This window comes from Cibotium barometz, chromosome 13 (assembly GCF_041138505.1).
Source record: "Cibotium barometz isolate CiBa-2024 chromosome 13, ASM4113850v1, whole genome shotgun sequence".
In the NCBI taxonomy this organism is placed as follows: domain Eukaryota; kingdom Viridiplantae; phylum Streptophyta; class Polypodiopsida; order Cyatheales; family Cibotiaceae; genus Cibotium; species Cibotium barometz.
The window spans coordinates 11,681,042-11,695,793 of NC_141058.1; the positions used below are offsets into that span (position 1 = coordinate 11,681,042).

Consider the following 14,752-nt stretch of genomic DNA (forward strand, 5'->3'; position numbering starts at 1 on the left):
ACTTTGGCAACTTCATCATCTCTAATATTGGCGATTCTTCGGCTTACATATTATTGCATTCTAGGGATTCTTCTATTGAGTTCTTTAATTCCTTGCTCAATCCTTCAATGTGCTGGCATCATGATTTTGGCCTTGAATCTTGGACATAAGTCCAGCACTTGTCTCAGCTGAACCTATCTATCCAATAGCATTGATATTACATTAGTTTGTAACCACCTAGCATTCTTTTAGGAATTCCTTATTGAGGTGCTCTACATGCTTGCTTCCACTTGTTTTCGGGAAATCCACAACAATTTCACGTGAGCCATCCTCCTTTTGCTTTCCTTGCCTCTCAATTTCCTTAGTAGTTTGAATTCTCACCTTTTTCTACTAATCCTAGTCCACAGTTGCCTTCTTGCAGGCTTGGGGTGAGTTTTGGTTATGAAGCAGGGTTATCACTACACCAAATTCATTAGCTTCAGTCCTTGCGACTACCAAGATGTCATGCACCTCCTTCTATATGTCATTTGCCTACATCATGTTGGTGCTTGGTGGATTTTCTTTGAGCTGCATCAATTTTGCTTGTCTTTCTTCATCATGCTTTTTCTTTATGGCACATTCTGTATTGGTGTGTCCAGGTGGTTGACAATAATAGCATGTGAAGGTTGTAGAACCACTAGCTCGTCCTTGGTTTCTCCTCTTCTTTTTGTCTTTCTTCTTTTTAACCGCCACTGGAGAGTCATGCCAGGAGTCGCTTGAATCATCCTTTTCAGTGGGTGACACTCTTCTTGGGCTTCTTCTTTTGTCTCTTTTCCCAACTTCTTTTTTGAGCCATTTTGTCTAGCTCCACCAAGTCCTTGAACTCCTCTTCAGTTTCTTCTTGTTTTGTGCTGACTACTGCATGGATATTTGGCTTAAGTCTTTGGATAAACCAATCAGCAAAAACTTGCATAGAGGGTCAGGTTTATTCCGCCACTCTTTACCTTAATCTTAGCAGCTTTATTGCATAAGCTTCCACATCCATATCCTCTTGTCTCGGAGCTCTTTCATTTGATCATAGAGTTGAGTTGCACACTTTATTTTGTGTGAAATCTTCCCAGAAAAGCAGCGAGGACCTCCTCATAGGTTTGGAAATGGTTTTCTTGATATCTTAACACCCAATACATGGCTCTTTCTTTGAAGGTATTCATGAAAGCATCTCTGCGAATGTCACTCAGCTCTGGCTCTTCCACATCCCGTGGTTTGACCAGTTTCTGGTATTGCTCAAACCTCCTCACATGCAAACCTTCGTTTTCCCCTTTTTCTTCTGAGAAAACTGGGAAATTTTTGGCTAACGATGCCATGTCTTCCTTGAACCTTTTTCGGGGGTTCTGCTGTGGTTGTTCTTCTCGGTTTTGTTGCTCCACACTTCTTGGGCTTTCTATATTTGGATTGAGCCTGACTTCTCACTCTTGGCACTCCTTTTCGTGGTCCAAGTTGTGCCTGAATTCTAATGCTTCTTCTTGCTCATGCGGGGTTGCAAAAGTTTTAGCATTGCCTTCTTGATTATAACGGTGCGAGGCACTCCTAGCTGTGAGCTTCTTAGAGGGTCTCTTGGAAGACATTACTTTCCACCATCCTTGGATCCAAGAACATGCCTGAAGGGTTGGGTCGTGTGGTGAGAAATTCTCCGTATTGTCTTCTCCAGAAAGTTCCTTCCATGATATGATTTCAGACTTATTCTAAGCAGACCTACACTTTCCTTTGGCTGCTGATGGTGTAGAATGCTACTCAACGGACATTTTCCCTAGTAGCATGTTTGTTGTAATCCCCAGCAGGATTGCCACATGTTTCTCCCTAATTTCCCTCTTAGTGGAATGGCAAGATAGTAGTCTATGATGGTAAGAGACCACTCACACAATGGCGTGGGAGAAGCGCAATCACCCACTAGAGTTTTTAGGTATGATCACCATCCCTCAAATGGTCATGGGGACACACAGAACACTACTCTATTGTGTAAGCCTTCACTCTCACTCTCTCAGTTCTCACTTTGCATCTATCCACCACTAACTATCTCACTCACTCTCTCATACATAGACATCATGCTCAGCAGAGCAGAGACACTAAAGACTTAATCCACATAATGTAGAGAACAACTCACAATAGTGATGTGATATGAAGACATATACGTTCAATGTGAACAACCCGAGATTGTAGAATCATGGTAAATTTTAATGAGCAAGATCAAAATTGAGTAAGTGTGCAAGATACTATTATTCTAATCGACAACCTTGATTAATATGGAACAATTCAAAACATCTTGGAGGTTCAATTTTAACTTCAAAAATTTATATATTGAATGTCAAGTGGTTCAAAGTGGTATGTCGAGGTCTTCATGCACAACCATCATGCATCCAAATGGGTTTATGGCAATCGGTTTTAGGAAGATTTGGTAAGATGAAAAATACACATTTGTGCTACCTCAACATTGTGAATAGGTAACCATCAAACAAATTCCAAGTCAAGGTTGTAATAAACACTCTTTTTGTATATGTAATTAATCCTCTTCATGTTCCTCTAAATAGATTGTGTTTATACCAAGCCTAAATGGTACTAAGTGGTGCTACATCATACAAATTGCTCATCAATCAAAAATGATATTTCAAAATGAGGAGGTTAAGAAGATCATGGATGAGGTGATTAAAGTAGATCAAATATAGATGGATCAAGATTCAGATGAAGAGGGACAAAAGTAGATACATAATCTAATTACCAATCCAGTAGATGGTTCCTATGTCCAAGATGATGAAGCAAATGTATTGGAAGATGCTAGTCATGTTATACAAATTATTTGGTCCTCACAGGAAGTAGATCAAGATGCAGAGAGAGTTGGAGAGCAATAGACACTGCCACAATTACTAATCAAGTAGATGTTTTCCACGTCCAAGATGATGAAGCAAATAGAGGATGCTAGTGATGTGGTATGAAGGAAGACATATACACATCTAACGTGTGGATTCAAAGAGAACAACCCGAGATTGTGAAATCATGGTAAATTTTAATGAGTAAGATCAAAACTGAGTAAGTGTGCAAGATACTATTATTCTAATCGACAAGCTTGATTAATATGGAAAAATTCAAAACATCTTGGAGGTTCAATTAACAACTTAAAAAATTCATATATTGAATGTCAAGTGGTTCAAAGTGGTATGTCGAGGTCCTCATGCACAACCATCAGACATCCAAATGGGTTTATGGCAATTGACTCTACCAAGATTTGGTAAGATAAAAAAATCACATTTGTGCTACCTCAACATTGTGAATAGGTAACCATCAAACAAATTCCAAGGAATCTCGTAATAAACACTCTTTTTGTATATGTAATTAATTCTCTTCAGGTTCCTCTAAATAGATTATGTTTGAACCAAGCCTAAATGGTACTAATTGGTGCTACATCATACAAATTGCTCATCAATAAAAAATGATATTTCAAAATGAAGAGGTTAAGAAGCTCATGAATAAGGTGATGAAAGTAGATCAAATGCAACTGGATCAAGATTTAGATGAATAAGGAGAAAAGTAGATACAACATCTAATTACCAATCAAGTAGATAGTTCCTAGGTCCAAGATGATGAAGCAAATGCATCAAAAGATGCTAGTCGTGTCGTACAAATTAATTGGTCCTCCCTAGAAGTAGATCAAGATGCGGAGAAGCAAAAGGGAAATATACACCACCACAATTACTAATCAAGTAGATGCTTTCCACATCCAAGATGATGAAGCAAATAGAGGATGCTAGTGATGTGGAGGATGATGCTTCCAGTTGTGGGATAGAACTTTTCTTGATATTGGGCCCGTAGATCTTAACATAGACTCATATACATGTATGGATTTGATTCAAGACATAATTAGTGAAGGGAAAAGCGAACTAATTACCAATAAAATTATATGATTGTTATATGACTTTTCAAGATTGTTAGGTTAAAAAGTTTAAGTAGAATTTGGATAGTAAATAACTATCGTGTATTGCTTGCAGCACTGCTCTACTCTAAGGTTTCACGACTATGCTGTCGTGATTATCGGAGGGTTTCACGACTATGCTGTCGTGATTATCCTAGGTTTTCAGTACGGCTAAAAATGCAGCTAAATACATGGCTACTTCATGGCTTCATCGCATGTATAACCGCGTCGTGTATGTCGAGGTCGTCATGCACAACCATTAGACATCCAAATGGGTTTATGGCAATTGACTCTACCAAGATTTGGTAAGATGAAAAAAGCACATTTGTGCTAGCTCAACATTGTGAACATGTAACCATCAGACAAATTCCAAGTGAAGGTTGTAATAAACACTTTTTTTGTATATGTAATTAATTCTCTTCATGTTTCTTTAAATAGATTGTGTTTGAACCAAGCCTAAATGGTACTAAGTGGTGCTACATCATACAAATTGCTCATTAATACAAAATGATATTTCAAAGTGAGGAGGTTAAGAAGCTTATGGATGAGCTGATGGAAGTAGATCAAATGTAGATGGATCAAGATTTAAAAGAATAGGGAGAAAAGTAGATACAACATCTAATTACCAATCAAGTAGATAGTTCCTACGTCCAAGATGGTGAAGCAAATGCATCAGAAGATGCTAGTCATGTCATGCAAATTAATTGGTCCTCACTGGAAGTAGATCAAAATGCAGAGAAAGCAGGAGGGAAACAGACACCACCACAATTACTAATCAAGTAGATGCTTTCCACGTCCAAGATGATGAAGCAAATAGAGGATGCTAGTGATGTGGAGGATGATGCTTCTAGTTGTGTAGACCTTTTGTTGATATGTGGGGCCATGGATCTTAACATAGACTCATAGACATGTATGGGTTTGATTCAATACATAATTAGTAAGGGGAAACCCGAACTAATTATTATTACCAATATATTTATCTCATTGTTATATAACTTTTGAGGATTGTTAGATTGACAAGTTTAAGTAGAATTTGGATAGTAATAACTATCTTGTATTGTTTGCAACATTGCTCTACTCTCAGGTTTAGAAGATTATCTGAGGGTTTTACAACTATGCCCTCAAGATTATCCTAGGGTTTCAGTACGGCTAAAAATACAGCTAAATACATGGCTAAAAATGCGGCTAAATACATGGCTACCTCATGGCTTGACCGCATGTATAACTGCACCGTGTATAATCACATTTCTAGCCACGTTCATGATCGTGTTCGTACCGTGAGATGACAACCACTTCTCACACTCCCTTTTACTTATTATGGAGCTAGTATCTTGTGGTGTTGGATCCATGTGTAATATAATAAATAGACTGGTATAGTATTGTAGCTATAGTGGTGTGTGTTAGTCTTTCTTTAAATGTTCACATAACTACCTCTATTTTTTATGAAGAGATATAGCTGTGTATACAAACTCTTATCCTTCTAAGGATAAGTGACGTAGATTGTCTTTTGTACAAAAAATAGTTCATTGCTCTTGTTTTGAGATCATATCGGTATTTTTAGACCTTAGCCAAGGTATGGAGGACTCATATTTTGTTCTCTTGCATAGATTATGAAATATTATTTGATGTGTGTTGGGATTAATGGTTAGGACTAAACAAAGATGTTCCTACACCAAGTCTAGAACCAAAGTATCAAAGTGGCTTGAAGATTTTCAAGGCTTAATAGGATGTTGTAAGGAGCTATATAGGATGCCCTCAACAAGGGGCACACGAGATAAAAGACGTTTAGTTTTATACACCTAACGAGTCTTGAACACATGCACGTTCATGTACTGTACTCTTGTTTAAAAATAAACACGCCTAGTGGGCACACCTTTTTATTTTCATGAATCAAAAGTTGTACGTTTAGTGTTGTATTTCATGCTCTGATTCGGTGCTCACATAACCCAGTTCGTAGTGTAATTTTCTAGGCTGAAACTTAGAAATCCCGGCTGAAATTTGATGTTGCCTTTAATTTTAATGGTTGAAATTTGCATATTTTAGTTATATATCCCGGCAATTGTACGATTTCTAGTGATTTTCAATTCTAAATCCCAGTTAAATAAGCCTACGCATTGCCTTTAATTTTAAGGGTTGAAAAAAACATTTTTTTCGAGGAGTGCTCTGATATGAAACCTGGAGGTGTTGGGAATGTATGTTGAGAAGCTCACTTGATGTAAATGTACTTCTTTTACTTGACTAGGCATTTGAGATCATAGTTAGAAGAATAAAGAATACTGATGTTTTGGTTACATCGGGGCGTCTAGAAGATGTGGCGGGGCCTTATAGGTTCTTGGTTTTTAATTAAAGAAAAAAAAGCAAGGCCTAAGGTGAGTTATTGAGGAAGACTGTGAAAAAAGCAATGAGTTATTGAGGAAGACAGGCACAAGTGGTCTAGTAGTAGTAGTAGTAGTAGAGGTCGAGATCAAAGGAGAGGATCCATCGGGCAGGCATAACCGGCACGATCTCGACGAGGCGATTGGTGACGAGGCCGCGCGCGAGGAGGAAGTCGCCGGTGCCGCCAACGACGGTGAGGGTGCGCACTTCCTGGGCCTCCACGATTTGGCCCATGATGGTGAGGGTGCCCTTGTAGGTGCCATCGTCGATGGTGGCGGTGAAGGTGTGGAAGAGCACGAAGCCTTTCTGGCTGTCCAGCACGTAGAAGCCCTGCGCCACCCCAGCCGACGCCGAGCGGTTGGAGGCGCCCAGCGTCAGTGGGGCCTCGAAGGTGGTCACCACGCCGAAGGAGAAGGGGTTGGAGAAGTTGCCCGGAGGGGGCGAACTGTACACCGAGGTGAAGTAGGTGTTATTCACGGCCGTGCTGTACACGGTGTTGTGGAGGTAGAATCTGTAGTGGGACGGGCCGGCCTTGATCTTCTTGTTGTGGCAAGACGCCGGCGTGGCGTTGAAGCTGATCAGCGCCAGTAGCAGGCATGATGCGAGGAGCCAGCGGCTGGCCATATTGCTGGTAGCTGGGGGCTTTTGAATACAGCGGTGATCACACAAGAGTAACTCGCTTGATCAGCCTACAGGAAAATTATTAATATTTGGGAAATCTAAGGAGGACTTGATACGATGTGCAGTAGGCTCCCATATATTAATATTTGGGAAATCTAAGGAGGACTTTGTGCTGTTAGCTGGGGGCTTTTGAATACAGCGGTGATCACACAACAGTAACTCGCTTGATCAGCCTACAGGAAAATATTAATATTTGGGAAATCTAAGGAGGCGATGTGCAGTAGGTTCCCATATATATATATATATATATATATACTATATATAAAGTACAAAGCCGGCAAATTGGGCTGGCCAATCCGTCAACGCTAGTGGGTTTTTGTTTGGTTGTGCTTACTATGAAAGGAGCATCAAGCTACGAGCAATAAGGCCCCAAAACGTTTTTTTGTGGGCATCAATTAATTTGTGTGCGTCTTTTGTAGGTTTGATTAATGTTCTTTTTGTGGTTAATTAATTATTTTGAGGAATAGGGAACCCTCATAATTCGGGTGATTATTAGTTTGATTGCTTTTCTTTAGAATGCATAGCCACATTGTGTGGGGTCTCCGCACGGTCTCTCTCGTGCTTGCTCCTGCATGTTGTACGCCTAACCGCTCTCTCTATTAGACCAACGTCCTTGACGATGGACTGTTCTCTCTCGGAGTTCCACCGAGCCTTAAGGAGGAGGAGGTGGGGGTGCTTGTTGGGCGCGTTGAGTGGGCTGGGTTTTGGAGGTTGATTGAGGGGGGAGAAAGATGTGGAAGGTGGTTGGTGAGGAGGAGGGAGGGACGTGGAGTAGGAGGAGGGGCAGTCGGACGAGCATGAGATCGCTGATGGGTTGTGGAGGTGGGCGAGCGGGAGAATGGCAAGACATGGAGAGAAAGGGATGTGGAGGCGGTCTCGCGAGGTGTAGAATGGTGAGACGTGCAAGGGGCACCTAAGGTCTTGCGTTAAATAATGCCACGTCAGTGGCATTATTCAATGCACCTAACGTGGCATTATTCAATGCACCTACAATAAAATCTGAGTATTCACCTATGAGCATAATATATAGAAAACAAATATGAATCAAACTGTGAGTATAATATAAAGAAAAGATGAAAACAAATAAGCATGTTTGGTTATATTAGTTCTTCATGTTGCATATACTAAATAATTTTTACCTTGCCTTGTCAAGGGCGTCTCTCTTTTTCTCCCTCCCCTTGCACCTCCCTCTCTCTCTCTCTCTCTCTCTCTCTCCCTCCCTCTCTCCCTCTTTTACTATTTTGCTTTTATTATTCCTTTCATTTATCAGCATATCTCTTCTCTTCTCTTCTCTTCTCTTCTCTCTCTCCCTCTTTTACTATTTTGCTTTTATTATTCCTTTCATTTATCAGCATATCTCTTCTCTTCTCTCTCTCTCTCTCTCTCTCTCCCTTTGCTTGTCTACCATCTTTCTCTCTCTCCCTTTGATGTCTACCATCTCTCTCTCTCTCTCTCTCTTACTAGTATGTTTGTCTTTATTATTTTCTTTGCATGTGTAATTGGCATGTCATTCTCTCTCTCTCTCTCTCTCTCTCTCTCTCTCTCTCTCTCTCTCTCTCTCTCTCTCTCTCTCTCTCTCTTTTTCGTGAAATGGTGTTTTATATTATATGTAAAAAATGTACATCAGCCACATGGCTCACACAGAACCTATGGCCCCAAAAAAACCCCCACAAAAGATCCTCTAAAGGATCATGACCATGCAAACCTGTACACTAATAAGAAAGCCTCCTAGCCAAATAAGCATCCCAGACAAAAGCATCAAAGATGAGCCAGCCAAGCTGCCGTAGACCATAACGAAATAACATCTGCATCTAGTAGTAGCTGAGCTGAGAGAAGAGAAGAAAACTGCCAAAGCAGCAAACCGCGGATACGTAGAATGTGCCCATGTATTCCAGACAAGGAATCAAAGATGAACCCATTCCATGTAGTCCAAATATGCCAAAGTCCTGTCCATCTAAGGAAATGGAATATCACAAGGTGACTGTCCAAAGTAATGACTTGAGGACAAATCCCAAATATCCACTGATGAGCCAAAACAGTAGACCTCTCTACTGCCTCCCAAACGCGAGAGACAAAAGACCAAATCTGATGGGCCACTGGACAACTCATGAACAGATGCATAACTGTTTCAGTGCATGTCGTGCAGAAGAAGCAAGAGGCCAATGTAATTTTACAACGGCTGAGCTGATCCCGTGTAATATGAGTATAATATGAATCAAATTAACTATGAGTATAATATATAGAAAAGATGAAAACAAATAAGCGTGTTTGGTTATATTAGTTCTTCATGTTGCGTATACTAAATATTTTTTACCTTGCCTTGTCAAGGGCATCTCTCTTTTCGTCCCTCCCCTTGCACCTCCCGCTCCCTCTCTCCCTCCCCTTGCACCTCCCGCTCCCCCTCCCTCTCTCTCTCTCTCTCTCTCTCTCTCTCTCTCTCTCTCTCTCCCTCTTTTACTATTTTGATTTTAATATTCCTTTTATTTACTAGCATATCTCTTCCCTTCTCTCTCTCTCTCTCTCTCTCTCTCTCTCTCTCTCTCTCTCTCTCTTTCCCTTTGCTTGTCTACAATCTGTCTCTCCCTCTCTTACTAGTATGTTTGTCTTTATTATTTTCTTTGCATGTGCTGGCATGTCATTCTCTCTCTCTCTCTCTCTCTCTCTCTCTCTCTCTCTCTCTCTCTCTCTCTCTCTCTCTCTCGATCTTAGGCACTCAATGAAAGAAAGTAGCTAGCCTCATTAGCCTAGATTAGCCTAGAAAACGTGGATTCAGCAAAGATTAGCAAAGATGAAAGATATTAGTCTATGATTAGGAAAAGAAAGGGTAATTTCCATTAGGAAAGCGATTATCCCAGTTAGCCCCCAATTATGGCTTATGTTGGTATATATACATGACCACCCCTTTCACACTATAATTATTATTGTCCATGGGCATGGTCCATTGGCCTTGAGCCCAATATTCATATGAGACCATCCACTTTCTTACAAACCATTCCCACCCGAGACGTTTTGTCCTCAAAACCATTGGTATGTACGACCACAATCCACATGGATGGAGTATATGTGAATGGACTCATGTCAAGCTTCAAGCTCATGCTCACACCATGTATGGGAAGCCAAAATTACATGTATATGGCTGTAAACTGCCCAAGAAGCCTTCAAAACAAGCCATAATGTCTACCCCATAATGGCATAAGAACCTTGTGTAGCTTCCAAGCATTAAGCATCCAAAACCCGAGGATATAGGGCTGTCCACAATGAATTTGCAGAAATTTCCAGCAAGCTAATTCGTTGTTCTTGACCCTTGTTGGACTTTCAAAATGCATCCAACAACCCTTTAAACCCTTCTAATGTAGAGGCGGGTTGCTAAGGAGCTTCTTCCTTAGGTAGTCCTCGCCATTTGACCAAATAATCCACTAATGTATAATTGTGAAGGACGCTTGATCTTGTATCCAAAATTGCTTCTAGCATATACACAATTATGCCCTCCTCATTCATAGGAAGCTCACTTGTGAGTATCAAACTCACATCTTTGCATACCGATTTGCAATTCATCTTTGATATGTCCCACTATCAGCTAAAACATGTGCCACCCATTCCATTTATGTATGCCGTCAATCTCTAATATACTTGCACATATTATACTTGTCATGATGAACACACATAGGAAACTTTACTCTTCTTTGATCCACCTGGATTATCCTTGTCATGATGACCACACATAGGCAACTTCACTCTTCTTTTGATCCACCCAGATCAAAAGGAAATTCACTTCCATTCTTTACGTCTTCCCCTTCACTCCTCTTTGATCCAAGTGGGTCAAAAAGAAATCCATCAACTCCATGTGCAAATGTATAAATTTACATATATCCATCGTGTGCATAGCATCCACTCGGATCATATGGAAATGAATCTGAACCACCCGTACTCATAAGAAAACTATAATTGATGAAGCTCTTCCTCACACTGAAGCCTTCAAAACAAGTCATAATGTCTACCCCATAATGTCATAAGAACCTTGTGTAGCTTCTAAACATCTGAGCATCCAAAACCCAAGGATATAGGGCTGCCACAATGAATTTACAAAAATTTCCAGCAAGCTAATTCACTAATCTTGACCCTTGTTGGACTTCCAAATAGCATCCAACAACCCTTTAAATGCTTCTAATGTAGAGGCGGGTTGCCAAGAAGCTTCTTCCTTAGGTAGTCCTTGCCTTGTTCTCTTTTTATCTATTCCTTCTACTCGAAAGTGACGTCCGAGTGACCAAATTGCCCCAAACTTATGATACTGCAAGCACAATAAATAAGTACTTTTATTATATAAATTCACGAAAGCACAACATAAAAGACAATGCGTAGATATCTCTAACTCACATACATGGAGATCACAACCATATGCAAGCTCCTCCTCCTCATCACTTACACTACAAGACAATGCTGCCATACACGCGTTTCATACACGCGATAAATTACGAACGCGTGTATGGTCGCGCCTGTATTTGAATAGAATCGGGCGCGTGTATTTTAGCATTTAAGTTCGCGTGTATGTTTGCATTTATCAACGCGTGTATAAACGCGTTTATATACACGCAATAATACACGCATCTATACATGGTAATATTCACGGATTAATACACGCTATTATACACGGATTAATACACGCCACTATATACGGATTAATACACGCATGGCAGAGAAAAACTGAATTCCTTTACAAAATTAAAAACTATTTTCTTTAAACCATCTCATAGTACATTACAGTATACATCATTACACAATCCCACTACATGCATTTACAACAATGAAATATATTCAAAAATAAATCATGCATATGAGATGATAGAAATGTCATCAATTTAGAACGTACAGTGACGGATTGGTTAGGGTTCGATCTCATCTTCAATAAGATCCATCCTTGCTAAACGATCAACATCAATATCCATTTGATCAATTTGTAAGGCTACGATTAAATTTATTCCACTATCGATATTCTGTACTCCATTGATAATGGTATCGATGTCCTGATCATCCTCATCAACATCACCATCATCCTCAATGGTAGGGTCATTCTCATGATCATGAGAAATGGCATGCTCATCCTCATTATCATGATCATCTCTTATTTCTTGATCATCGATCACAACATCTTCAATGGCATGTTCGACATCATCTTCATTGCGGCTTATTACATCCTCCATATGCTCCATATCAGTGAATGTATTATACATCACTTTGGAACGTGGTGCAATAGGGATGACGTACCACCATTTGATGTCATGCACCATTGGTAGATAGATAACCTACTCAAATACACATAGTACAGTAATTAATTAGCATATCAAAAGTCAAGGTGTACGCGAGCTTAGATATATATGTACATGAAACACATTAGTAAAAAAATGCATACCTGCTCACATTGTTGTGGCAATACGAGCCTATCTTTCTTTGTTTGCCAGAACTTTGTAGAGTCAATAGTTACATATCCACTTGCATGGCGTTTTATCGTTGCATCAGGCCCTTTTTCCACCACGTTCATTTGCCATTTGACATCCAAAACATACACAAAGAAGCGACGAAAGTCAAGCCTAAATATGTCTTGGATTATGCCACAATAATCATCCATTTTTCCATTAGCTCCCTCAAAGCTACTAATGACACCGCAATCTTGTGTATTTCTCTTTTCATCAATTCTTTGTGTTCGAAAATGCTTGCCTTCACACCATATAGCATTGAACATAGTGCACTGGACCAAAATAGAAGCAATATTTGTGTAAGCAATGTGAATAAATATTAAAAGCAAATCACTTACAACTAATGCAAAACATTAGTTCTATGTACCTTTGACATGCATCCTCGTGCATACTCCCATTCTTCCGCCGTGATATGCAGCCCCTCGTCGCTCTCTGCTCTCTCCATTTCCTCATGCAACCAATCAACATGGATATCATTCGGAAGTGTTGCTAGATGCTTAGGGTACGCCTTCCGAGAGCCATGTTGCCTCCGAAAGAGAGCTCTTTCTGCTTGCCTTTTTGTCTTTGCATCCTCATATCTTGTAACCCATCTGCTCATCACATCACTATTAAGGATACAAGTGAAATTGAGATCATCAATCAATGTTCTGTCAATTACTTTACTCTGTCCTTTTCCTTGAGGCACAATAGAGGTCATCCTTAAGTCCTCTTCATTGCTCCATAGTCGTGGCAAAGAGCTGTCCACCTAACCAAGAAATTCTGAAATATATACAAGAGACTCTTGTATCAACCAACCCTCGGCCATGCTTCCTTCAGGCCTTGCACTTTGCCTCACAAAGTCTTTTAAGGTCTTCATGAAGCGCTCTAGGAAGAACATCGAGCGTGCATGCACAGTACCACATAAAGCAATTTCGTCCACTAAATGCACAATGAGATGTAGTTGACTTGTGAGAATGGTTCGCGGAAAAGTCTCCTCTACCAAACAAACCACCTCCACTGCCATAACACGCGCATCATCCAACGTGGCTGGATCAATTGCTTTGGAACTAACATATCTGAAAAATAAATAAATAGTACGTTATACCTCATGCACGTTCATTTTGCAAGGTATAATGAAGGGTGATCTGAGCATGGGTTTTACATACCTCACAAGCTCGCCCATCTTATAAATACATTTTTTCAAACTCTTATTTGCACAATGGTCGATGCTAGTAGGTAGTATGAACTGCGCACATAACAGCACATTTTCTACCAACAACGCATGGTTCTTCTTTTTGGTCCAGAAAGACTAAGTGAGATTTTAGCATCACCTAATCCTATCATACTTCCCATTTTAGATTACACCATTTCCTTTGATGTGCATATTTTCATCTTGTTTTAGCTTAGTTTTATGAATCAAGAAGACTTATACCGTAGGCCAATCTCTTATGCTAGGCAAGAAATACACATAGTTGTTGGTAGTAAGTTACAATTTCAGCGTGTCATTCGTCGTATGTTTGGACCTAGGCAAGTAGCAGCCATTAATGCCTCAGTTAATCCATTTATTTTGCCTTTGATTCGTTATGACATAAGCTTTGACGTCTACATTTTCATTCTACTTTGAAAAAGGAAAAAAGAAAAAAAAAAGAAAAAAGAAAAAAAGGAGTGAGAGAGAGAGAGAGAGAGTGAAGGAAGACCTTTGTGCAATCATATTTGTGCTTCCTTCTTCTCAAGCATGGATACCGCTAGGCAAATGAGTGGCTATCCCTTATTCTTTGGAAAGCAAGGTGAGGATGCCGAGTTATTCTTATCAAACTTTAGAATGGCACTCCACATAAAGAGAGTGGTAGGAGACCAAGAATGCTTAGACATGTTTGAGTTGGTCCTACGAAGAGATGCTTCCACTTGGTTTCAATCTCTACCTGCACCCGCACGAGTAGATTACAAGGGGGTCATGCAACTTTTTAGAGACAATTACTTCACTCCTTTGAACACACAAAAGCTATGGCAAGAAATAGTTGCTCATAAGCAAAAGGATCTAGAGGACTACTTGAGTTGTAAGCAAGAATTCTTACGTCTTTGGACTCTTTGGTTGCGTAGTCTTCCTAACCCTGGAGATGGTGCTGAATTCTTGAAGAAGGAGAGATTTATTGCAGGGATGTACCCATCACTAAAATTGCAAGTAGAGTCAGGAGAGCCCACAACATTTGATGCTGCTGAGGCTAGGGCTACCAAGAAACTCCGAAAGATGAGGTGTATGCTTGGGGGGGGCTTTATCTTTGATGACTCAAAGCCTAGGGAAGAGGTACAGTCTTGCACTCGTAGA

At 40.1% G+C, this 14,752-nt stretch overlaps 1 protein-coding gene across 1 annotated transcript; it reads right to left on the reverse strand.

Moving 5' to 3' along the window:
• Positions 1-6,211: 6,211 nt before the first annotated feature.
• On the reverse strand, positions 6,212-7,101 carry LOC147632374 (dirigent protein 6-like). Its single transcript, XM_086806852.1, has one exon. The coding sequence runs from the start codon at positions 6,917-6,919 to the stop codon at positions 6,353-6,355; it is 567 nt and encodes a 188-aa protein (XP_086662978.1). The 5' UTR covers positions 6,920-7,101; the 3' UTR covers positions 6,212-6,352.
• Between the last annotated feature and the right edge of the window lie 7,651 nt (positions 7,102-14,752).